Raw genomic sequence first — 26348 nt, forward strand, 5'->3', positions numbered from 1 at the left:
TAAAAAAAGAATCAGTTGAGTAATTCCACAAGTGAACTATAGACTCAAATATACAAATATTATTGAAGTAAATAGAAGATTGTTATTGAAGATCGTAAGTCTCTTACCATGCCATGATAGAGGTGAACTGAGGAGGAGGGCATTTCTAGCTAATTAGTCTACTTGTAGGTTGGGCAGAAGGAATGATGCAGGATTTGTTTATCTGTGGTCTTTGTTTAACAGAAAGAAGTATTTGTACAATGCTGATGGACTGCATCCAAATAGTTTTGGTGTTGTTAGGTGTCTACGGAGAGAGTTTATGCAAGCATACTTGAGAAGAGGCTAAGAACCATTGTGGAAGAGACAAGCAAGCTAGGCACTTTAAGACAAATTCAGTAGATGAGAAATCATAGGAATATCAAGGATCTGTATTTAAATTTTGTAAAACATTAGGTGCCAGTAGCCATTCTTTGCTAGCAGGAAAAATTGAAAATTAAATATGAAAAAAGTATTTGCTGATCTTTTTTGTTTTTTGTTTTTCCATAGTCCAATAATGTTTTTGGAATAAGAGCATCAAATTAAGTTTGTGCAGTTTATTGAGCATGAATTTATTGTGCAAGTATGTAAGAAAAATGAGCAAAAGGTACATGATGATTTTTAATAAACATTTTATATAGCAAATACATAAAGTTTTATATAGTAAATATGTTAACAGTGGATAAAGTGAAAAATGTAAATAGCATTAAATAAATAAACTTATTTATTTCATGAGAAAATGGGTCTATTGCAAATTTTAAATGGACCATATCCATATGTCAAATTAAAGGTGCTAGTACAGCATACCATTGTGTAACCCCCCCCCCCACACACACACACCTCGCCTTTGACCACCTATGAGAGTTCTGAGAAAAGTCAGGCTCCGAATACATGGCTTCAGAACTGTATTAAAATTTAAATCATGATCATTGCAAATGAACTAGCTATTGTTAAATGTTGTCAGCTGCGGCATTGTTATGTCATTACTTTTCCTATAATAATTTACTTCCTTTATGACTTTACCTCTCTACAATAACTACAAGACTTACAAAATTTCCCTGACTCTAATATCAGTATCACTTCTTACGTGTTCATTCTATAAGGAAAGCAAATTCTATATATCTAGCTGATTCCTAATTTTATTCGTGTGCTTACCCTGACTGTTAAAGGTTATTCCTTGCTAAAAGAAACGAATCCTCTAATTTCTTTCTGGGGCCATCTCCTCTTCAGATATTGACAAATTTATTTTTTAAAGCTGTGCCAGCCAATATCTTAGAATAGAGGGGACTCTTATTCAGGGAAACTTTTCCAGACTTTTGGTACACATAGATGAATAAATTTAGTGCTTAAACTCGTAAATTAAATGCTTTACTGTGGCTAAGTGAATTCTGGTTTGCAGTCATAACCTCTATAACAACATGTTATGCTTTTCTTTCAATTCCCCCCCACACACACACACCTGCTATGGTTCAGATTAATGAGTGGTAGTTTTGATTCATATCACAGGCAAAACTCAGGTATAGAAGAAAAAACATTTATTGGAATCTAAAGACATACACTTAGACCAATCTCATTTTCACTTAGTTCAATGACATGCTAAATCAAACTGATTAATACTCTAATGCATGAACAATAAATCCTTCTTTTAAGTTAGAGATTAAACACACATAATATATACATTATACACTTCTAATCAATATTCTACCTACTATGTTAGTCTTGCACATTAAACAAGTCACAATCATCTATAATCATTCCAGACAATTTCTTATGGACATTAGCCACTGCTAAATAATCACTTAAAGTTATTAAATACTGTCCATACTTGATTATTACACTACAATGATATTTCCCTTTTACTGACTGAGTAATTATACAACATAATCTGTACTTTACCATTTCTTGGGGCAGAATCTCCAGGTCCGTCTGAACTGTCCTTTATTTGGATTACCTCTCGATACTTCCATAAGCCCTGTGTCCAGGTAGGGCACTATGGTCATCAGATTAAGCTATGCTCTGCACCTGGCGTTTTTCCCTCGTCTATTCTCGATCTATTTCGGGCCATCCTCGTTTTTACTGCCGGTTCAAGAGATACGTCCACGATATTATTCTGTCGGAACTTTCAGCGAAGGAGCGAGGACAGCATATGCCGACATCTCACGCTTTAGTACCGGCAGAAATTCAGACATCGAAGGGAAAGGCGCACCGTCCAATATCGTACTATCACCAAGAAACACAATCAGGAACTTCCTGTCCACGGGAGAAGTCGAATCATCATCCAGCAAAATAGGCGAAAAAAAAGCCTTGAGGAAGGGGTGCAGACCCTTTTTATTCTCCCTTCACTTCCCCCCCTTTTTAGCACCCTGTTACTAGCTGCGATAGCATCCTCATACTTTCCGTATCTTTTCCCGCCTGCTACTTTCTTCGTCCGCGGGGATTTCGGCACATTGCGAGATCTCTAGCAGTGTCTTCCGGGAAACGAATGTGCATCACTTTCCGAGATTGCCAATGCCTCAGGCCCGCCTGTGACCTTTAGACTATTGTTTGCATCTAATTTACCCATTCATTGTATACATGATGCATTCATATAATACCAATTTATACACAAAGTTCTTTGCATGGTATTACAATTCTACCAAAAGGAGGTAATTCTATTTCTATTTAAATTAGTACTTTATTTCTTCTGCTCGAGTACAAGTTTTTTCTTTCAGCTGATTTTTCTGACTTGTTAAATCCTGAATGAATTGTTTCCTTTTAAAAGTTCTTCATTCAGGATGTAACACTATGTCTGTATGCAAAAATATATAAGTACATGTGATCTCTGTAGTTACAGAAAAAAAATAAGTAAATAAAATAATAAATGACCAATTTATTTCAAATCTCCATACCCAGGAGATTTGAAATAAGTTGGCTTGGAAAAGCTCCAGATGAAGATCCAGAATTAGATGTATGCAAATAGTACTGCTTTTAGAGGTAGAAAAAGATCATTTCTGGAAGTAAATTACTGATAGGAAACTAGTGACAAACACTCTTTAATAGTGTTAGACTCTCATAGGAATATACAAAATACTGTGATAGTCCAACACTATTGTTGAGAGGGTACATGTCAAGAGAAGATGATGGGATTAAAAAAGAAAATACTAAAGCAAACAATATTAATTAGCAAATAACACCAAAACAAACCTAACGATTTGTTTATTTACTGAACAAAGACATTTATTTTTAACTTAAATGTTTCCATATTGATAATCTGAGGGTGGATGATCCTCACTCTTAAACAAGTATAACTTGTTTACGAATGAAAAATTATACTTTGGGGATCATCCACTGTCTCTCTCTCATTCGTTTCCAATCTTCTTTTCAGTATCATAAATTTAAAAAAAAAAATGGACGATGATTTTCTCCTTAAAATTTTTGGATAAATTTAAAATTTAAATCTTTGTTTCTCTGACATACATAATGATATCCATGCTGCCATATTTTTGCATCATAGAATGCTTGAGCAAGATAGTCTTACTTACTATGCATAGAATTAATAGTAAGCGAGAGAAGGAAAAAAAATAAATAAATAAAAAAAAACACTGCTTAATGCCAGCAAAAATTGGTCGATTGGTAGTGCCTCTGCTACTAATGGCTTGCAAAAAGTTAAGCAAGTTTGAGCGTGGTTAGTAGTTGGAAGGGGTTAAATCATTCGATGCTGTTGGCACACTCCCTCGATGAGTCTTTGGACTCCCTGGAGGTGTCACATAATAATAATATGCTGAGGATAATGTAAATTGTCTTCTGAAGGCTACAGAATTTCTCTCATGCTACAAAATTATTTACACAAATTAAAAATAATATACAGAATAAAACATGCAATATCAATGAAAGGATAACTCATAAAAAATTAGGGTATGAAAAATATTCATGCGATGAGTCTACTGACTCCATGGTGATACCCGTAATAATAATATATTCAACTATTTACAATTAAAAGATATTAAGAGATGAAAAGAATTAATACTTTTCATCTCTTAATATCTTTTGGCACACTCAATCTTAAGATGAAATAAAAATTTCATCTTAAGAGATGAAAAGAATTAATACTTTGTGCAGAGACAAAAAAAAATTGAAATGTAATTCCTGAATATTGTGAATTCAGTAAAGTAGAGATAGTATGATATAAAATGCAGGCCTATGCAGTATTTGACTTCTCACTTAACCTCTCTACCAGCTGAGGTGGATGAAATAGTGAGACCAACTTGCACTTCTTATCCATGTTATTCAATAGGTATTACAGAATCGTATCGTATATACGGTTTAGGGGGGAGGTTAATGAGATATCTGGTGTGAAGTGGTGGCTGACATGATGAAATATATGGGATTCTGCTTCAGCTCATGCAGGTCAGTTGCTGGGGACAATGAGATCCATCACCAAATTACTTTGGATACTAAATGAGTAATCATTATTTGAGAAAGCTCATGAGAATGAAGTATAATTTGAATTATGAGACAATTTTCTCAAGCTGCAAGGGAAAGAAGGAACTCAAGGTCAAAGTGTTAAATCTGATCATAGTATCAGAAGTGACTCAGTTAAGGATGTGGCTGTTTTGTTATCAGTTGGTGACAGTAATCATGTCATACTGACCTCAAAAGTAGCCAAGTATATGGATGTTCCATTTAGGAAAGATCACATACTGAACTGTAAAGCTGGAAATTGTAACAAACTCAAGAAAACACTATGTTAGGTCCCATGAATGGAAGGGCCAACAGGAGTGCATGGAAAGCTTTGAAAAATGCTTAAGCGATGCAGTATTCAAATGTTCTCCTAGATTTCAAAGAAAAATAGGGTGGACATGAAATGGATGTGCAATATTATTATTATGTAAGATCTATGAGAATATGATGTAGGAGGAATATTGTGAGAATAAGCATAAGAGGAGTTATGAATTATATTTCCTATCAAATCATTTCCTGTATCATTGATGTAAAAAATAAACGAAGACCAAATACTGAGCCCTTGAGGTGCATCACTAGTCATATGCCTTCTCTTGGATTCAATTCCTCCATAAACCACTCTATCTAAATCACCAGATTCATATCTTTCCTCATTTGCTCCAATTTATGCAAGATAATTCTATATGGAATTCTGTCAGATTCCTTGCAAAAGTCCAGCAGATTATTACTGATTAGCCATTTCCCTTATTTAACTCCATAATTGCTTTATTATAAAAAAGTGAGCAAATTACTAAGACAAGATCTGCCTTTTACAAACCATATTGCCCCTTATGAAGTATCATACTACTATCCAGCCAGTCCTGAATTCTACCTTTTATCAATTTCTCCAATACCTTAACTACCATTTCTGATATGTTGATTGGCCTATAATTTGTTACTTCTGACTTGGAGTCTCCTTTTATGCAGTAGGGATTATTTTACTCTCTTCCCACTCCATTGCCCCTCCCAGTACTGGTGCTTAAATTAAACTGCTTGGTCAAAGGAGGATATAACTTTGGGAAGTTTTTTTTTTATCTTCAACTACCTTTCTCTCATAATTAGCTTTCTTTGCCATACAGATCACTCTTCTTGCCTGTGCCTTCTACTGCTCATGGGCATTCTGATCACCCTTTTCATGTCCCTCCACAACTTTCTCTTTGTGTGCAGCTACTGCCTAATGATGTTATTCATCCATCTGACTCCTACCTGATTTATCCTTCTGATTCTGGATATACTACTTTTTTTTAAAACAGCCCCTTGACCATCTTCTATGCACCAACAATATCTCTCCCCTCCAAATTCTTATGCCATGGCAATGCTGAAAGCTGACTCCCCAGCTTATCACAATCACTTGTTTTGTAATTCCACATATATCCCATCTTAACAGAAAATTCTGCATGTCTGGCAATCTTTCAGGTCAAGACTACATAAGTTTCCCTAAGAGGCATCAAGCTAGATTGGATACTGTTAAGTTCTCTGATGCTATGACCAGATCTAACACTTTTGGACCTCATGTTCGCTCCATTACCATGCTGCCTGAGGTAATTATCTCTTAGCAACTGTATAGATTTCATTCCCTTCTCTCTCACCATTCTCCCAATCTATATTCTCATTGTTGACCCCCCCCCCTCCCGTAATAATTACTTGACCTGCACTAATCATGCTTATTTGCCAATGTGTGCTGTCTACTTTCATTGTTATACCTCTTGGATTATAACAGCATCCAGTGATATATATCATTCTGTTGGCCTCTATGTCATCGTAGCCCAAATGAACTGCCTTCTGCTTCCCTGTCCTCCTGATGTACATGATTCTTTTTGCCTTCAATTCTTCTATCATTAGCAGAACCCTTCTCTCATCCTGTTCTTTCCATCCTCTTTTAAGATACTGTATCTTTTGTCTTCTATTCCTATGACTATATCATAACTCAGTCAACCAAGTGTCACTAATGCCTGTAACTTTTGACTAAACTATAACTATTGCCAAAAACACTTCACCTTTATTTTGAATAATTCTGGCATTAGTAATACATAAGCTGCAAAACACTCTTCATTCCACAACCTCCCTTGTGTTGCTTAGCCTGCTACGATTAAGAACATGGTGTGCTACACTTAGCATCATATGATCACTCTCCCACTTATTAACCTATAGGTTGTCTGGACTCACACTCACTCACTCACCCCTCTCCCCACTCAAATATTGTAGTTTTCCCTGACTCTGTACTTCAGAATTCTCATTGAACAATACTTTCTCAGGATTTCTGGCTCCAAATCCATTCAAATGCAAGCCATCGACCTTATATAAATCCCTCCTTCCATCAAACTGACTGCATGCCATTCCTTCTCACAATCTGCACACTGTATGACATCCCTTGATGAGTTCTTGACTCCATTGAGGTCTCTTATAATGATAACATCGTAAATTCAAAACTTTTGGTGGGAAGAAATATGTTTCTGAGGACATTCTTCTGAATGTCCTCAGAAATTTATTTCTGATCAGCCTACAGTTCATGTATATGGGTTTTGAGAGTCTTTTCAATTTTAAATTGAGGAGCCTGTTCTCAAGAATTTGTAGAAGTGAGATAGTGAGGGATGTGTGAAGAAAGCAGTATCAGACCATATATCCAGTCAGAAGTATAAATCAGGTAAGAATTATGGACTGAATGGCATCATCAAGGAGAAGTTGCAAACAAAAAAAAACGTTTTGGAGGGAATATAAAGAAAAAACGATCAGCATGCCTATGAGCATAAATTACAGATGCCAAGAAATTATATTCTTGGTTTAATCCTTTATCCAAACATAAGCAAACAAAATTTGTAGCGAAGTATCTTCCCAACTGGCTACTTGCATATACAGGCTAATGACTTCACATCAGTTGCCTTCGTATCACATGATGCAAAGCATGCCCCCCCCCTCCTCCTTCCTTTCGGATATGTATAATGCTCTGCATTATGGGGACCTTTATTGAAGTCTGGTCGGTGGGAACCAAACCTAGAAGAGATACAAAGGTTGGGGTAATGAATACATTTTCATATACAAGTAATGAAAAGGTGCATCACCTTATCAAATTACTGTGGATTACAAGTGTTGAAAGTTTTTTTTTCACTTGGTTAAACTATAAATTAAGGATGCCAAGAAATTATATCTTGGTTTAATCCTTTATCCAAGTGTAAGCAAACAAAGTTTGTGTGTAAAGTATCTTGGCAATTTACAGTTTAAATATTTGGGCTGAATATAACATGTTTATTATTTAGTATTGTCTCACCTGTTTTAGTCTTTGTTTTGGTATTTGTTAGGTATCAGTTGAGCTGGTACTTTAGTAAGTTGCACTTTTTCATTAATTAACTTCTTTTAATCTGCTGGCTGAGTTTGAGCTTGAGTTTGTTCACCCACCTGAATTTTTCAGTGATTGCACTTCTCTGATATGGACCTTGTTTATCATTGCTGATCCAGCTGGCATGATATTTCATTCCATAATTAGAATAGAATTTTGTTAAAGAGCATTCTCATTTGTTAAGTATCCAGGTAAATACCTATAGTGCACAGTAAGAAAGTGAGAATTGGATTTTATGTTAGTGGGAAGGGATGGTCTCCTCCCAGTTATTTAGCTGGTACCCAAAGGCAACTCCTTAATAAGGATATCATTAGAATTAGTACTAGAGATAATTAAGAAGACTGATAATAAGATTAAGAAAATATATAGTAAGTCACCTCATGCAGATGGGTAATGATATGGACAAATTGCACTGCTATGAAGCAGAGAAACAGATGCAAAGCTAAGTCAAGCGACTCCAAGAAAGCCATCATCTTTCTGAATTAACCCCTTAACATACAAAGACATCAGTGACACATCTTTTGTTTATTGCACCAAAATTGATTTTGAATTTTGGTTTCACATATAAATACAACTGAATATAGACGCTAGACAATCTTGTGCCTATTTCCTTTCAGCCGAGAAAAGTTGCCAACGGTGTGTATTGGCTATTTCATTTGCATTTGCACAAATTCATCATTATTTTTCAAATAATGAATTTGATCCAGCAAATCACCCTCGCCCAAAACGTTGGCAGAAAAACTACCGCTTTCTGATGTTTAATTGGTACGTTAAGAGGTTAAACAGCATGGTCTTTCACAAAATGTCGATATATAGGACTATACCTAGAATGTAAATCTACCAGTAGTGGTATATTCTCATGACATTTTTTTATTACATCTTTTTTTACCATTCCTCCCTTTAGTCATTTAATAGCGACCTCCAAATAAGTTACGTTCCTAAGCAGGATGATATTGGCATTTTACCAATGGCCATGATTTTTTTCATTTCAGAGATAATAATGACCTCCTTGGAGTCACTTGCCTTAGCTTTGCATTTCAGTTTCTCTACTTCACTTTTATTTTTTAATGTAGTGTTCTTGTTTTCGATACAAGGTAGTTTGAGATGGCTTTGCAAATGGGTAATTTTATAAGTATCAACATATACAGGTATCATATACATAACATATCATAACATATACATATATGTGGCTTTGATTAACATGGTTTTGATTAGTGCACAAAAAATTATTGTGACCATAAACTTGATATATGTGGTATCAAATTTGATTAGTGCAGCCCAAAAAGTTTGAAAATAAGCAAAGCGTTAGACTTGGTCAATGAAACCGATCAGATCACATGGTACGAGTCGTGCTCCAACGTAACTCACTCTCGACCTCGGTCTCAGGGCTTCAATTTATCAGCAGAGCATGGCGTGTACAGACGTATATGCTTACGGCCTATCCGCATATCACATAATTTTTAAATTATATAAAGCATTACCCTTCGTAACCAGGCCTCGAACAAGAGTAATAAACGAAAACTTATTACATTGGATACTAAAATTGACATTATTAAAAGGTTTGATAACGGACAAAGCAAAGCAAATGTAGAGAGAAGTAAGAATGTTAGTCACAGTTTAGATAAACAAATTGATTGTTATCGCAAAATCACGGAGGAGAAAAAAAAAATGTAACCACTGTTCAATTTACGTTAGATAAGTTTTTTTTATAAAAAATAAATATTTAGATAAATTTTTATCTAACAAATATGTATAAATAAAATATATAAATACATGTCACCTTAAAAAATAAATGATGTTTAAATTTTTATATTTTGCAGGATTCATTATAATTATTCCCATTAATGCGTAATATTGAATAATGCGGTTTTGATATATCGGTGTCTATCGAGGATTAATTAACCGCATATATCAAGGGATACCTGTATATGCTAAATATCATCATCATCATACGTATCAAGGATTTAGGCCTAGTATGGCCTGTTCCGGGCCTTAGAAGTCATCGTTGAATGTTTAAGAGGACGTCCTGGTTTTCTTTTTCCTAATGGCTTGTACTTTAAGGCTTGTTTTGGTAATCTTTCTGTTTTCATTCCATCCATCTATGTTTATATTTTTTAATTTTTTCAATTACTGGTTCTTGGTTTAATTCTTTCATAATATCTTCGTTTCTTTTGTGATCAAATAGGGTATACTTTGCAGTTTTTCTCATAAACTTCATTTCTGCTTTTGTTAATCTTTGTTTGTCTTTTTGCTTTATTGTCCAGATTTCGCTTCCATACATTAAGACCGGTAGGACTGATGTATTGTATACGTTTAGCCTGGTTTGTTTTTGAACTAGGTTTGGTTTAAATATAGAGTTAATTACTCCTGTTATTTTTAAATATTTTGCAATTTTTATGTTTATATCATTTTCATTTTCATAAGTGATCATACATCCTAGGTAGTTAAATGAATTCACCTGTTCTAAGATCTTGTTATCTAATACTATTTTAGTTCTTGCTGGATCTTGTCCTTTAAAGGCCATAGTTTTTGATTTTTCCGTTGATATTATCATACCATAATCTTTGGATATCTCATTTAGATTTAAAATAGCTTTCTGTAAGTTATCTCCAGAATTTGTAATTATTATTTGGTCGTCTGCAAAGAGGAGAGTGTTTAAGTTAACTGTAGGTGAAAGTTTAATTCCTTGATGTAAATTTTTACTCCATTTTATTATTATTTCATTTAAGTAGATATTAAAAAGAGTTGCTGAGAGGGGACATCCCTGTCGGACCCCTTGGTTTATCTCTCTTGTATATGATAGCTCATGATTTAATCTTATTTGTATTTGATTATTTTCATATATACTTGTGACAGCTTTTAGGATATTATTTGTATTTGTCTTTCTTTTAATATGTTAAATAATATGTTTCTTTTAACTTTGTCAAATGCTTTTTCAAAGTCAATAAATGCAATATGTGTTTCTAAATTATATTCTCTTCTTTTCTCTATTATTAATTTTAGGCAGAAGGCTGGGTCTATACATGATCGTCCTTTTCTAAATCCATTTTGTACCTCTAGAATAGTTTTCGGAATATTTCATTAATTTGTTATTTAAGATTCTGCTGTATATTTTGTAACATGAATTTAGTATACTGATACCTCTATAGTTTTTAGGGTCATCTCTATTACCTTTCTTAAAGATAGGAATCACAGTTGCTTTTTTCCATTCTATTGGGGGCATACCAGTTGAGTAAATTTTATTTAAAAATAATAAGAGTCTTCCTTTGAATCTTGTTCCTGAATATTTATATAGTTCTGAACCTAGCTTATCTTCTCCAGGTGATTTTCCGTTTCTTTCAGGCTGATTTCTAATTCTTCTTCAGTTATTTCCTTTTCATTTTCGTTAATTGTTTGCCAGTTGTCTTTTTTAAAATATTTGTCTATCCACAGTTCTGTGTAGTAATTTAGAAATTCTTCTAATTTCAATTCAGTGTTTAATTTTATGTTTTCTTTGGTATCTGCATTTAGGTGTTTCAAAATCTTATATACATTGGGTCTTATTTTATATAAATCATGTTCTAAATTAGAAACAAATTTATTCCATGATTCTCTCTGTCTTTTTCTGACTTCTCTTTTAGCTATGGCTCTTATTCTTTTATATTCTATTTCATCTTCTAATCTTTTATTGCTTAACCATTTGTGACAGGCTTCTTTTTTCTTTTTGATTATTTCTTTGATTGTATCATCCCAGATCTTCAGTTTTTTTCTTTTATTGAATTTTTTGGTCTTTCCTAAGCTTTCATTTGCTGCTGCATTTAGTATCGTTTTTATATTAAGCCATTCTATTTCTATTTCTTCATTTTGTTTTATTTTATCTAGATACTGGTTAATTCTTTGTTCATATAGCCATTGTACATTTGTGTCATTCAATAGTCTAGTTTTATAAACAAATGTTTCAATTTTTCTTTCTGTTCTTGTTACTTGTAGCCATTTAGGTGTTAATCTTAATTTTATTTTAACAAGGAAGTGGTCACTGCTTATTTCATATCCTCTGTGAACTCTAACATCTAGTGAAAATTTTGATGTATTTTCATTTAATATGAAGTAATCTAATATTGATTTCCATCCTCTTGCTGCCCAAGTATATTTATGTATGTCTTTATGTTTATAGAAGGAATTCATTATTTTTAGGTTATTATAAACTACAAAGTCAATCAGTTTTTTACCATTTCTGTTTAGAGCGTGTTCTCCATGTATTCCTATATTATTATTAATTTTCGTGTTTCCAATTCTTGCATTTAAGTCTCCTGCTAAAATTATGTAATCATTTTTATTTATTTTATTATATATGTTTTGTAGCTGATTATAAAAATCAATATTATCCTGTTCTCTTCCTTCTTCTGGGGCATATAAACCAATTATTGTTAAATAGCCTGTATCTATTTTTATTCTAGCTTCTATTATTCTTTCATTCCATAATTTATAATGTTTTAACTGTTTTGAAAAGGAGTTATGAATCCAAATCATGACTCCTGCTTGTGCTCTTTGGTCTCTGTCGACTCCACTGTATATCACATTAAAATTTTCAGTTCTCATAGTTCCTTTTAATTTCTTTTTTGTTTCAGTGATTACTGCTATTTTAAAATTTCTTTCATTTAATAACTGGTCTAATTCTATTTCTTTATATGCTATTCCTCTTACATTCCAGTTTGCTATGTGTATTATATTTTGTTTCCATTTTCGTTTTCCCTTTTCCATTCCATGGTCGTTTCCCATAGATTCAATCCGATTATCTTTTTCTGTCAGCTTACAAGTATAGTTATGTTCTCCATGTCAGGGGACTAGCCTGACGATGGAATAGTTCAGTGGTAGGGCTGCTACCTTAAGGCTTCTGAACTCGCCTTCTTCCGAATTTAAACCCATAGGAGGAATAGGGTATATTGAAGGGGAAAGGGTAGATTATAGAAGAAATATAGTAAGGTTTATAGAGAGGACATAGTTGTAAGGCCAGAAACGAAAAGACCCCATGGCCCTCAAGTACTCTAATAGCACAAAGGTCATAAAGTAAGAAGAGTTCTCTGATAAGGCCTTATAGGAAAGATTAAAGTAAGTGGGTCTTCCTCAAAGTAGAAGAAGGAGAGGACAGATCCAGCTAGGGGTCCATGGGAGTGCCGCTTCCCTTACAATCAAGATGATTGCCCCTCGTGGCCCTGTTGGTCCACGAGTCCTTATTTAGTATATTCGGACCACCCCACCATATATATATACACACACACACACACACACACATGGTGGGCTCCCCTATCCGCCACCCAGGGGACGCGCTCTCTAGGGGTTACAGGGTCCCCTGAGAGATGCTAAATATCCTGCATGTTATTATTATCCTGCATGTTATTATTCTGCATATTATCCTGCATATGCTAAATATCCTGCATGTTATTATTCTACTATATTTCATAATTTACATTTCACTAATTAGGTTATATGGGGCTTGCATTTTAGGTTCTTTTTTGTTAGTTAACATGGATGCCATAAATAAAGACAAAAATATTTTCATAAATAAATTTCCAATATGGGTAGTTTTGTTGACAGCAAAGTTGTTTTAATGGTTGTTCTTTTTGAGATTCTTGTGCCTTAAGGCTTCTTAAATTCACATGATAACACAAGTAAAGGAGTGAATAATATTTATTCAAAGGCCATATATTTTAACCCGGAAATTACAGGTTGTCATCAGTGATAGCAGGTAGTTGAATACAAAGTAGAACAAGGGCAGTGGATTAATTTGAAACATTGAGAGCCATGTGATGTTACAGATAAAACAACACATTATATCACTCTACTTTAAATGGCCTTCCAGTCAATTAGATTATCCATCATATTTAGTATTGAATGTTATAGCTAATAATTAATGTTCCTCAATTTTTTCTTTACATTGTTTTATGTACAACATAATGTGGTCTCACCATTTCAAATTAATTCATTGTACACATTCTACTTTTTATTCAACTACCTGTTGCCACTGATGATGATGACTTGTAATTTTCAGGTTGAAATATGGCCTTTGAATAAATATTCTCTCCTTTCCTTGTGTTATCATGTGAATTTAAGAAACCTTATAGCACAAGTATCTGCAAAACAATTACAAATCCTTCACTGAGAAGAAATAACTAAGAAGTCCAATTCAGTAAATTATCCATATTACAAGGTAAGCTGTGAGCAAGGATAGTCTTTCTTAAAAAATGCTTCCTAATTCCTAAGTTGAGAATAAACTGTCATATCTCAGCTCACATAATGTCTATTTAAATTCAAGTCTGTCACTCATCCATAATCAACTTTGAGCTGCGAAGCTTGACCTCTAGAATAATATTACCTACATTGTAGATCCTCAACTATCCCATGTAATTTTAATGGTCATTGAACGTTCTTGTCACCAATCATTTGACAAACACAAGTGACATTTAGATTGAAAATTCAATGCCATTGTCACTAAGCAAGGCCCACATCCCTGAGATGCTCACTACCCAGATAATTGGGTAGTTAACATTTCAGGATGCCCTTTAACTGAAAGTGAAATTCATATTCTATAAATGAAAGATACCAAGAACTTATATACTTGGTTTAATCCTTTATCCAAGTGTAAGCAAACTAAGTTTGCACCGGAAATATTTTCAGGACTGCAGCAACTCGTGGTAAACGTGGTATGACTTAACATCACTTGCCTTAGTATCCCATAATGCAAAGTACATCTCCTTGTGGACATGTATAATGCTATGCATTATGGGAAGGGTCACTACCCAGACCGGTTTCGACCTTTATTGAGGTCTCATCAGTGGGAGCCAGACCCAGAGGTGATACCAAGTTGAAGTAATGCAGAAATTATATTTTTATATATGAGTTGCCAAAAGGTGTCACACCTTATTATTATTATAATACTCTGGATTAGAGATAGTTGTTGAAAGTTTTTTTTTTTTTTCAGGTGCAAACTTACTTGCTTACACTTGGATAAAGGATTAAACCAAGTATATAAGTTCTTGGTATCTTTAATTTATAATATAACCAAGTGGAAAAACTTTAAACAACTAACTATCTCTAATTCAGAGTATTATAATTATAAGGTGTGACACACCTTTTTTCAACTCGTATATAAAAATATGACTTCTGAATTACTTCGACTTTGGTATCACCTCTGGGTCTGGCTCCCACTGATGAGACCTCAATAAAGGTCAAAACCGGTTTGGGTAGTGAACCTTCCCATAATGCATAGCATTATACATGTCCACAAGGAGATGTGCTTTGCATTATGGGATATACTAAGGCAAGTGATGTGAAGTCAATACCACCTTTACCACGATTTGCCCAGTCCTGACAATACTTCAGACACAAACTTAGTTTGCTTACACTTGGATAAAGGATTAAACCAAGTTTATATGTTCTTGGTATCTTTAATTTTGTAGTATAACCAAGTGGAAAACTTTCAACAACTGAAATTCATATTCCTTCCAAAGGACATGAATTTGCAATAGTACATAAGAAGATACTTTATTTGGATTGCCTTTTTAATATTTAATGGAATTTTTCCACTCTGTAGTGAGAACTCCAATAAACTTTGGCTGGAAGTCTCATCCCTTTAATATACAACAGTCATCTCATTATTATAAAAGCAAACAAAGGAAAATCCACAGTAGTTATTGATGCTGCAAACAAATGAAAAATAACTCTTTTTACTACATAATAGTTCAACTCACCAGGATATGGATCACAACCTGACCAATAGTCAGCTCAGAAAATTAAACTCGCTCTTAGATGAGGTCATAAGCCTTGATGACCATACCATAGGCAAACTTAAAACTTATTTTGCTAGAACCCTTTTATGTAGTAGGGACTATTTTACTCTCTTCCCACTCCATTGTTTCTCCCAGTACTGGTGCTTAAATTAAACTGCTTGGTCAAAGGAGCTGATAATTCCCTCGCACATTCTTGTAGTACACAGCTCAATATGCTCTCCAATCCCATGGCATGTTTACTTCTAGGCATATAATTTTAGAATTTTTAAGAAGTATTATCTAGTGGCTACATTTATTCCACTCAACAAATATCATCATTCATATATTTTTTAGATATGCGCTACCTTCTTGCTCTTCCTGCTATCTACCAAGTTCCTTGTGACTCTGACCTTTCTTAAGACAAACTGGATGTTCAGTGTAGAAAAGAATACAAGAATATCAGTCTTATATCATCAATAGAAAATCTGAGATGTTTCCTCATTCTTTTGTATTGTTTTATGTATAACATCGTGTGGCTCTCACTGTCTCAAATTAATCTATTGTTTGCATTCTACTTTATATTTAACTACCTGTTGCCATTGATGATCTGTAATTTTCAGCTTGAAATATATGGCTTTTGAATAAATATTATTCACTCCTTTCCTTGTATTATTATGTGAATTTAAGAAAGTTGTCTGATATATATATATATATATTTATAAAAATAAATTTAACTGACTAGAACCCGAGAAAGTATAACAAAAACCTTTAATACATCACGACTAGTTTCATGATGTATTAAAGATATAAAAATAACAAGGTAAAAAACATGGAAAACATTTTTTACCTTGTTATTTTTATATCTTATGTTTTTTATTTCTCACCTGAAGAAGTCGGAGCACCGATGAAACTAGTCGTGATGTATTAAAGGTTTTTGTTATACTTTCTCGGGTTCTAGTCAGTTAAATTTATTTTTATAAATGTATACATCCCGAGTAAATCCTAATTTCAATAATATATATATATATATATATATACAAGCTAGATTTTTGCTCATTTTAATTTTATCTTATTAATAACAGTAATGATCCAGTTTCCAGATATGTAGTGTTACAAATCACTGACAATTACAAATCTTTCAGGCACGCAGTTACTTTCTCAGAGGTATCCATGCAGAACAAGCTGGAAAATTATATGAAGGTAAATTTTCAATCTATCCCTTTTTTATATAAAATATTTAAACTGTTTCAACCTTGTTTTTATATCAACTAAGTTTTGACCTCCTTACTTCATAGCAATTTCTTTGTATCGAAGAGCTGTTCAACTTGTTCCAGATATAGAGTTTCGAATTTCTGATACATCCTCAAGATCGAGTTCTGGTGAGTGTTTTAGTTTAATTTTTTAGACTTTTAGATACATATATGCTTGGATAAACCAAAATTTAAAAATCAGGATATAGTCATTGTAAAATTAGCTATCTTGTTAAGTCCTTTGGAGAGTTTTATTGGTGCATCCATACACTAAGTATATTCAACCCAGAATAGCAGAAATAGTATTAAAATTGAAATTAGTCACACAGACCTTTGCTTCAGATTTCTGTGTATGCATTTTTCAGAGTTATGGTGTATCCTGTTAAACATATATCAGTGGATCATTTCAAAACTGTTGAAGAACTCTGTTTCAGAAGAAAAAAAAACATCAGTGTGATGATGATATTACCCAAATCTGTTTCTGCTCGGGATTTTGTTTATCAATAACACTATGTTCCGACGTATTGTTAATCATTTATACATTGCTGACGCATGCATAAAAAAAATTATAGAATTTATTAAAAGCTCTGTTATATTTCATGTTATTTATTTTCACGGTATCAGTGACATCCACTAAGTTAAGAAAATAATATTTCTTAACTTATTGGCTGATATTTCGCTGGTATTATATCCAGCATCTTCAGAGCATGAAAACAGTTTGTCACAGTATGTGAAATAACAATTTGGTATAACAGTGGGACTAGTTTAAAAAAATTGTAACAGACAACACAAGGAACTAAAGTTCTAATTAGGCGCCATCTATGTTGGAAAAGAGAGAAAACAAATATTAATTAGATCTTAAAATTAGCCTTGATGACCATACCATAGACAAACTTAAAACTTATTTTGCTAGAACCCTTTTATGCAGTAGAGACTATTTATGCAACAGTCATACTTGTTGAGGTTTGGAGTATGTTTCCATGCATCAAGTATATTTTATCCAGTGTAACATGGTCATCATCAGGAAGAAAAGAGATCAGTTAATCACATTCAAACACGAATCACAAGATACGAGTCGTAGAATGTGCTTACTACCTTGTTTTTCAGTTTCAGCTGAGTCGATAGGCAGATGCACTATTCAAGTTCACAGAAACGAGTTGGATAGTTTCTGTAAGCTATAATTGAATAACCTAATTCATATTAAAAATAAATAAAATAAAAATATGAACAGTTAATGATGATCACTTCCCAGAATTTTCAGATTGATATACAATCAGAGTGATTAATGTTCAGATAATTTCATAATGTTTCACATGTTTCAAGGAACAAATAATCAAATCTGAATCTTATGAAATGTAGAATCTTGCTCTAATTCTAAAGAACTCTTTGTCTAGATTTCAGTGGATGGGAAGCAAATCAGAGTTGTAGATTCTAAAAAATACAATGTAATTTTGATGTTCTTGAATTCTAATCTTAGCAGAATGGCCAGTTTGTCCAAAGTAACAAAAGTTGACATGAACAGGGCACTTAATAGATACCTGGTGAGGAGAGAGGGGGTAACTTGTCCATGTCAGATGGTAGAAAAGACTGGTTCCAAGCTGGTTTGAAGGAAGTGTATAGATTGTATTTGCAAAGAATCTGTGTTGTTTGGTCACACTTTGCTTTAAGGTAGGGTATGGAAATTCTTTTCTCATCAGATTTAGTCTGATTGACAGATGATAACTGCCAGTAATTTTCTGGATGGTAATTTCTTTGTAGCCATTAGTCACCAGCATGATTTTTATTTTATTTAATTAATCTAACAGAAGGGAATCAGAAAAGCAGATTGCATGAGCTCAGTGCACAATACTTTTAATAATACCTATCTTCAGTGAAGTAATGGTGTGAGGACAATTGGATGTATCTGCCAGTAAACAGGAAGGTTTTCTGTAAACAGAAAATTCAATGCTCCTTAGGATATGAGTTATTAAGGTATCCACAAAGGGAAGACTGTTTTTGGATTCATTCAAGTTCAACAATGAATTCAATATAGGAGTACAAGGAGTTAGTTTTCTCTAGAAATTATAGTAATTTTGTCTCTGAGTGGAACCAAACTGAGCAGATATCATTGAAACAAAGTCAGGCATGAGGCTGAGGAAAAATTACTGAAGAGCTGGTTTTTGAGATGTTCCATAAAATAATAAGCCAAAGTAAGAGAAATAGAACTGCCCATCACTCTTCCTTCAGTTTGTGTGAGCATCTTATTCCGCCTGTAAGATAGCCTTCATTGATGGTGAATTTCAACAAGTGAACAGTATCAGGGAAATCAGCTTGTAAATATTGAAGAGTCTCTTGAAGTGATATGTTGGTGAATAAGGAAACCACATGAAAGGAAACCATTGTCCAGATGTTTAATTTTTTCTTTAAAGTCAGTGCAGTTCTTAATATAAGAACTAGTGTGGACAGTCAGGTTTTCAAAGAAGATGAGAAGGCTGTTTGGTATGATCTTAAGTGGGAGAACTAACTTTATAGAGAAATAACTTTAGGAAGATCATAGAGACATGGTGGGCAAGCATGATAAATTCATAACTTCTCAACAGTAGTAAGTATCCCATGGTTGTTCATAGTCCAATAATTTATTTAATTTGACTTTTTTGTTGGGTCCTGTTTTCTGAACAAATGGTATTGCTGGCAGAATCATACATGTCAGCTGCTACGTCTTGAAATTTTTTACCAAATTATAAAATTATATCTGTATACCTTATTATGCATGCTATATCAGAGAATTATGTCATTTTAGCTTATGCATAGTTTTTAGTGAATATAGTAAATTAAATATGGAAATATATAACAGAATAAGTGAAGCTGATATGGTGAAAAGCTTTTTAATTTATGAAGTTTTAATTTATGGATCTGAAAGTTGGTTGGAAGTAAAACCCTTTGAAACCACAGCTGTGAGAGTTTTTAGGAAAATTAGGGAACAAATGACATCACTGGTAGTATCATGTGAAAAGTAGATATTCGAAAGGAACTTAGCATTGTTTGCATTTAAGGATGTATGATTTATCAGGTGTACTTAGATAAGTTCTAAGTACACCTGATAAAATGGGAAGGGTAAGGTGAACCAGATTTTATGCCAGGATAGCAAGGTGGGGGGGGGGGAAGAGGATATGTTTGGTAATGCCTTAGAGTACTGAATGTAAGATCTGATAATGTTGGAGACCTAACAAATAACAGATTAATTTGAAAGAAAATTGTTGATAGAAAGTTAGTATCCTGTATCCCCCCCCCCCCAACCCATCACTTTGGAAATGAAATGTTGGATAAAAAAAGTGTGTGGATAGGAATCATGAGTATTGCTCCTGAATATGCTTGTTCACCTCAAAATGACTAGAAAAGGTTGTGGCATAAGTAGAATCTAAACTTATCTAGAGTTTAGATTCATTATCTAAAAATTAATGAATTATTTTGATTTATTATTTTTTTAAATGTGACTCCCACCCAAGAAACGTTATAAACCTATAGTCCCTTAGTACCTGAGTGGGGTAATGATTTTTTTTTTTTCTATTTTTATTACTTTTATATATTTTTTGTATTTTTATTTATTTTTTTATATAATCTGGATACCTTGCTATAGAGACCAAACAGAATTTTTTTAAGCCACTTCAAGCCTTAATAAGTGGTGTAATGGTCTTGACACCAGATGATGAAATTCATTTCCCACCTAAAGATAATCACAAACAAAACATCCCACAGACTGTTGGTTAGACAGCAGATATGCCAACCACTTAGACAATTAAACTGTCCTTATTTTAATTCATCCTATGTACTCTCCAGGGATTTACTGGACACCATTATAGCCCAAAGTTTTGGTTATGATTAACTCTGTAACAAAAATTTCTTCCAAAGTAATCTGTTAAGTGTCTGATAATGTAATGCAACAGTCTTTAAAAGCACTATTACTAACTACACCACCCTGTGCTTGCTCTTATCCTCTGGGTCTCCTTTCATTTCTGAATCAAACATCTGTTTTTGCTAACCTTTGCTCCTTCGTTCTGTTTAACTGTGATCAATACCCTTTAGATTTACTCTGCTTCTATCTTTGTAAAGTTTCTTGTTTAATATATTTAAATTTTAAATATCATTTTGCCATTGATATAATTTGTTCACTTCCCTAATTTTCCTTACAACTCTGTCAAGTAGTCTCCATCCTTTGATGAATTGTTTTATTTTTCCCCAGTTCTTAGATCCATAAGTTCAGATTAGTTTGTATGTTGTCTTGTATGTTTATATGTCTTGTATGTTGATAGTGTTTTGGCTAATTTCTTATTTCATATGAATTTATTCATCTCACTCCTCATCATACAGTCTCTCACTTATTCTGTTATCTGTTTCCATATTTAATTTGCTATCTTCACTAAACATTGTACCTAAATAGCTGAAATGGTGGCCTCATTCTGTAAGTTTACCATGGAGAACACAGTTGATGTTTATTTATATTTCTACTTATTTTGACAGGTTTCATCTTTTTATTATGGATTTTCATACCATATTTGTTAGTTATTTATTTAGTTTAGATAAGAATATGAGACCTATAGTGGATTTATTGAAGACTATAACCTCATCCTCATAAAGTCAAGAACTAAGTTTAATACATTTGATACATGTATTAAATGTATTAAACAAAAGTTTAATACATTTGACCCACTAACATATTTACTGTAGCAAACTGCTGAAAATTCCTGATCAAACACCAAAGGTACAAAGCTATGGTAAAAGAATTTCACTGTAGTAAACTTGCCACATAACAGTCTATTTTTGTAGTTCCTACAAGTTTGTTATAGTGTGAGTTAACTGTATTAAGTATACTGTCACTTCATAATGTAATACATGTAGATAATGGATAGCAATAGAGATAGTATTCATTGCTCTTACCTGATTTTGTATCAAAACTCCATCCTGTACTTTTGTCTTTCTTTGTTTTCTGACTATATATAGCTTTGCATAATGTATCATATCAAATTTGCCTGTATATAATTGTAGCATTTTGAAAAGCTGTTCTCTTGGCATCTTATTGTGTACCATCTTGAGCTCTACATATTTGAATATCAATCCATTGCTATATTCCCATGATTTCTTGAATGTTTGTTTTAAAGTAGAAATCTCATCTTAACAACCCTTTATTATTAAGGGGAATTCTAGAGAGTCAGTGACTCGTGGGAGGTCATGCTGTCTGCATCAACTCTCATACCTGTTCTTGAATTTATTTACACTCTTTGTACACACCACATCCATCTGGCAATCCATTCCAATCATGCACCACTCTATAAGAGAGAAAAATCTAGGCCTCTTCCCCTCTTTTTTTTTAATTTTTTAATGGCATTCATTCTCACCTTTCAAGGATGGCCTTTTGTTCTTTCCTCACCCTCTATAAAATGGAAAAATCCATCTACTGAAATCTTGTTTACATTTTTTCAATTTGTCTTCATAATCAGTATTCCACAATTATGATATCATCTTTAACACTCTTCATTGTATCAGAATCATATTGGAAATGGAGAAACCAGGCCTGTGTTCAATAATCCAAGTGAGGTTTTATCAAGGCCTTGTAAAGAGGCAAAATGATTTCCTTGTCTTTACATGCCAAGGTTTGTTTCAGCATTGCAATTATTCTCTGAGTTTTATTTGCAATCTTTGCTATATGAACCTTGAATTTCAATTTCCTGTCTACTAAAACTCCAAGGTCCGCACGGTTTGCCTAGTGGCTATGTGCACCATATGACTGGGGAAGGAGTGTCCTAGGTTCGATTCCCATCAGAGACATGAGGAGCTTAAGGATCTTCCTCAACCATAACCAAGTTAGCCACTCTTGGGCGTGGACAGCAGGGTTTTTCCCACCAGTTTATCTGGGGTTTTTCATCCCACAAGCAGGCAAACTAGACCCGTGAACACACAGGATATAGTGCAGCAAGGAAGGCAACGGTTTTTTGAAACCACCTTGCTCATAGTCATTCTTCATTCAATAATGTTATTTTGATGCTGGCACACACACACACACACACACACACATATATATATATATATATATATATATATATATATATAGCTGCCCCTAAACAGCCAAAAGGCTATAACCACAACCAAAACTCCAAGATCCATAACTTGATCAGTTTCTTCTAGCATAATCCCACCAATATAATACGACACTGAATATCTAATCGCACCAAAGTGCATGATTTTACATTTACTAGCATTGAATTGACAGCCATTTTCCACATGCCCACAGTTCCAGGCTATTCAAATCATTCTGCAAGTACTGCATGTCAGCAGCATTCCTGGTTACCCTACCTATCTTTGCATCATCAGAAAATAGCTGCATGTCGCTTGTCAAGTCCTTCCAAATATCATTAATGTACAGTTTGAATAACAAAGGACCAAGGACTGATCCTTGTGGTACACCACAGGTGACCTTAAATCTTGTAGACTCACATCCCGCATATAACACTTTTTGATATCTGTCAGTCAGCCATCCATTCTCTTATCCATGTCAATAATTTATAATCCAAACCTATATTCTCCAATTTATGCAAAAGTCTTCCATGCTGTATTCTATCAAAAGTCTTAGCAAAATCCAAAAGTATCTTGGTGTATCCATTCCCCCCCCTTGCTTAGCTCAATTGTAACATTATTGTAAAATTTGAGCAATTTGTCATATATTACCTTCCCTTAATAAACCCATAATGTTTATTGCAAAGTAGAGATTCTCTGTCAATCCATTTCTGAATGCTAGCCCTAACCAACTTTTCCAAAATCTTCACAACTCTTTAGATACTGATTGTTCGATAGTTGGATACATTGGTCTTTGCACAACACTTGTGCAGTGGGAGTACTATACATTCTTTCCACTCTTGTGGAATTATACCTGTTCTGAGACTTAAAAGAATAAGTCTGGTCAAAGGTCAAAATAGCTAGTTCAGCTGAACACTTTTAGCATCTGTGCTGATATGACATCAGTTCCTATTGCGGAATTCTTATTCAGTTTGTGAAATAGTTCTAGTATTTCCTCCCCATCTGCATGAGTTTCCTCATACAGTGAAGAGGTAACAGTGAAAGCAACGTTGCATACACCACATTGATACATTTTAGCAAAATGGCTGCTCACTAGTTGAACAATATCTTCTGCATCAGTCACCTGCATATCATCTGCATTCAGTAGAGTTATTCTTTCATATTCATTCTTTCCTTTACTTGCAGCATAATGATAGAATTCTTTTGGGTTGTCTTTAGCTTGCAGAGCTGGTTTCTTTCCATACTCAGACTTAGCTTTCCACACTTCTGACCCAATGCTTATAATTTTCATAACTTATATCATCCCTATGCACACAGTATTCCCTACATCATCTTTTTCTTACGAATCTGTTTGTTAATTAGATTACATATCAATTTCTTTCCTACTCCTCAGTTCTTCATAATTTCCAGTTTTGTAGTTTAGCATGTAACCTTTTCTGAATGGAACATTCATAAACTTAATAACTTACCCAATGAATACTACATGGTCTCTGTTACCAGCTGGAGGCAGAAACCTACTCTGACACTGTAATCAGATCTAACACTTTTTGGCCAGTGTTAGTGGAGATTTTTAACACTCTTCTGTCACATGCTTCTTGAGGAAGTTGTTTTGCAATAGCTCAATAAATCCAGTTTCATTTATCTCCTGAGTTTTCGCAACTACTCAATCAGTTCAGATAATTAAAATCTCCCATATGATTACTCGTTTATTACCTATCATCTTTATTTGGTAAAGCATTTTTTACCAACTGATTCATTAAGTCTGTAACAACACTCCACTATGTATTTGCTCTTGTTTGATTACACCTCACTCCAGATGGCTTCAAACTCAATGTTACTAGTATTGCAGTTGTAGGTCTCAACTCTAACTGGATTCAGGTTGTCTAATGTCATTAGCAGCACCTCCACCCCCTTCCTATTCTTCATGAAAATACTACCCTTTACACTCAATACCAGTTAGTATGTCTGTTTCAGATAGCCAGGTCCCACTAATGCCCACAAGATGAGGTCCAAGCATATTGACCAAGGCAACAAATTCTACACCTTTGTTTCTGATAACTCCAGCAATTGTCTACAGACATAATAAGTTGCCTGCATGCTTTTTTCTATACTCATGTATGTAGTCTGTGTGACACAGTTGAACAACTTGCACATATCTGTTCTTAGCTAGTGTCTTACTTGTGCAAACATCTTTGCACATGCTTGATAGGTCCAAACTGGATGAACACAAAATTGTTCTCTCATAATTATTTTCATAATAATATCCATTCCCATCATTAACACAGTTACATAACAGTGTCACTCTACACACAGATTTTCCCCAATCCTCCCATCATAATTCAGTTTCCCTGACTCTGTATTAGTTTTCATGCCAGTTAATAATTTTTCATGACTCCTGATAGCAAACGTATTCAAGTCTTGGCTGTCCCTCTTATACAAATCCATTCTTACTTTAAAATCACTCTACATATCAAAAACTTGCATACATTCTTTCTGCATTGCCTACTTTGAATCGTTTACCATTATTAAGTTGGAGTGAAACTTAAAATTAAAGAAAATTTCGTTTCACGCGGACTTAACAGAGTTATCACTCTCTTGGAGCAAATAATGATTTGTCAGAATGAATAAGCACTTGTATAGCAATCTTAATTTAAGTTTTTGTCTTATCTTATATTGTATTGTAAAGTTTTATTTTATGTATAGCTGCTTAGTCACATGTAAGTACCTAACAATTGCTGGGATAGAAGTGATATTCCGTATTGTAAAATGGCCAACTTCTGCAACACGTAATACAGTGTACTGGTATATCCTTTAGTAAGCATGGTGCCTCCCCCCCCTTCCACTGCTACACTCCGTAAGTTACGCGAGGATTCTGCGTGCGGCGCTAAGTGCGGAGTGACGTGAAGGAAGCATGACGTAGATGTCGATGACAAAAGAGATAGGAGTGGCGTGGCATTTAAAAAGTGCATGTAACGCTGGAGACGAGGCTTTTTTTTCTTGCTGCTGTTCGAGTGTTCCTGTGCCATCGTAGGTCCGAATGGTGTGGAGCCTCCACGTCGTTTTCCTTTGTTCAAGGAGATTTCGAAAGAATGTCCCGGAAACCTGCCAGTCGGAAACTAGCCCAGCAGACGATAATTGCGGAGGATTACAGAGATATCCCACTATGAAATACAGAGGGAATTCGCAGTGAACATCCAGAAAATGTGTGAAGTAAAGTAGACATAGAAGGTAGATATCCAACGAGATAGTGAAGCGGCCAAAGTAACATACCAGCAATTGGTAAGGTGAAAATTTTATATCTTCTAACTAGTGGAAATGAATAGGAAGATTTTATTGTATGTGCTACGCAAAACTCTTGGGACAGTTAATTGATAGATTGTGAAAGAAATGGAATATTGTACATAAATTTTATGTGGCAGCTAGAATCTAGAAATTAGTTCCAAATTTTGAAGAGATAGGGAGAATCGTAGCATAAAT

The 26348-nt window shown here is 34.0% G+C and overlaps 1 protein-coding gene across 1 annotated transcript in view; it reads left to right on the forward strand.

Annotated features, from left to right (window-relative positions):
• The window catches only part of LOC150107459 (F-box only protein 9), a 310233-nt gene that overhangs the window by 55098 nt on the left and 228787 nt on the right, over positions 1–26348 (forward strand). Inside the window, exons 4-5 of the mRNA XM_090392105.1 lie at positions 16716–16773; positions 16869–16952. Coding sequence (XP_090248231.1) covers positions 16716–16773; positions 16869–16952 — 142 coding nt within the window. The remainder of the gene's footprint in view (positions 1–16715; positions 16774–16868; positions 16953–26348) is intronic.

Source organism: Typopeltis vanoorti, chromosome 4, assembly GCF_054136105.1.
Source record: "Typopeltis vanoorti isolate ZY-2024b chromosome 4, IOZ_Tvanoo_1.0, whole genome shotgun sequence".
In the NCBI taxonomy this organism is placed as follows: Eukaryota; Metazoa; Arthropoda; class Arachnida; order Uropygi; family Thelyphonidae; genus Typopeltis; species Typopeltis vanoorti.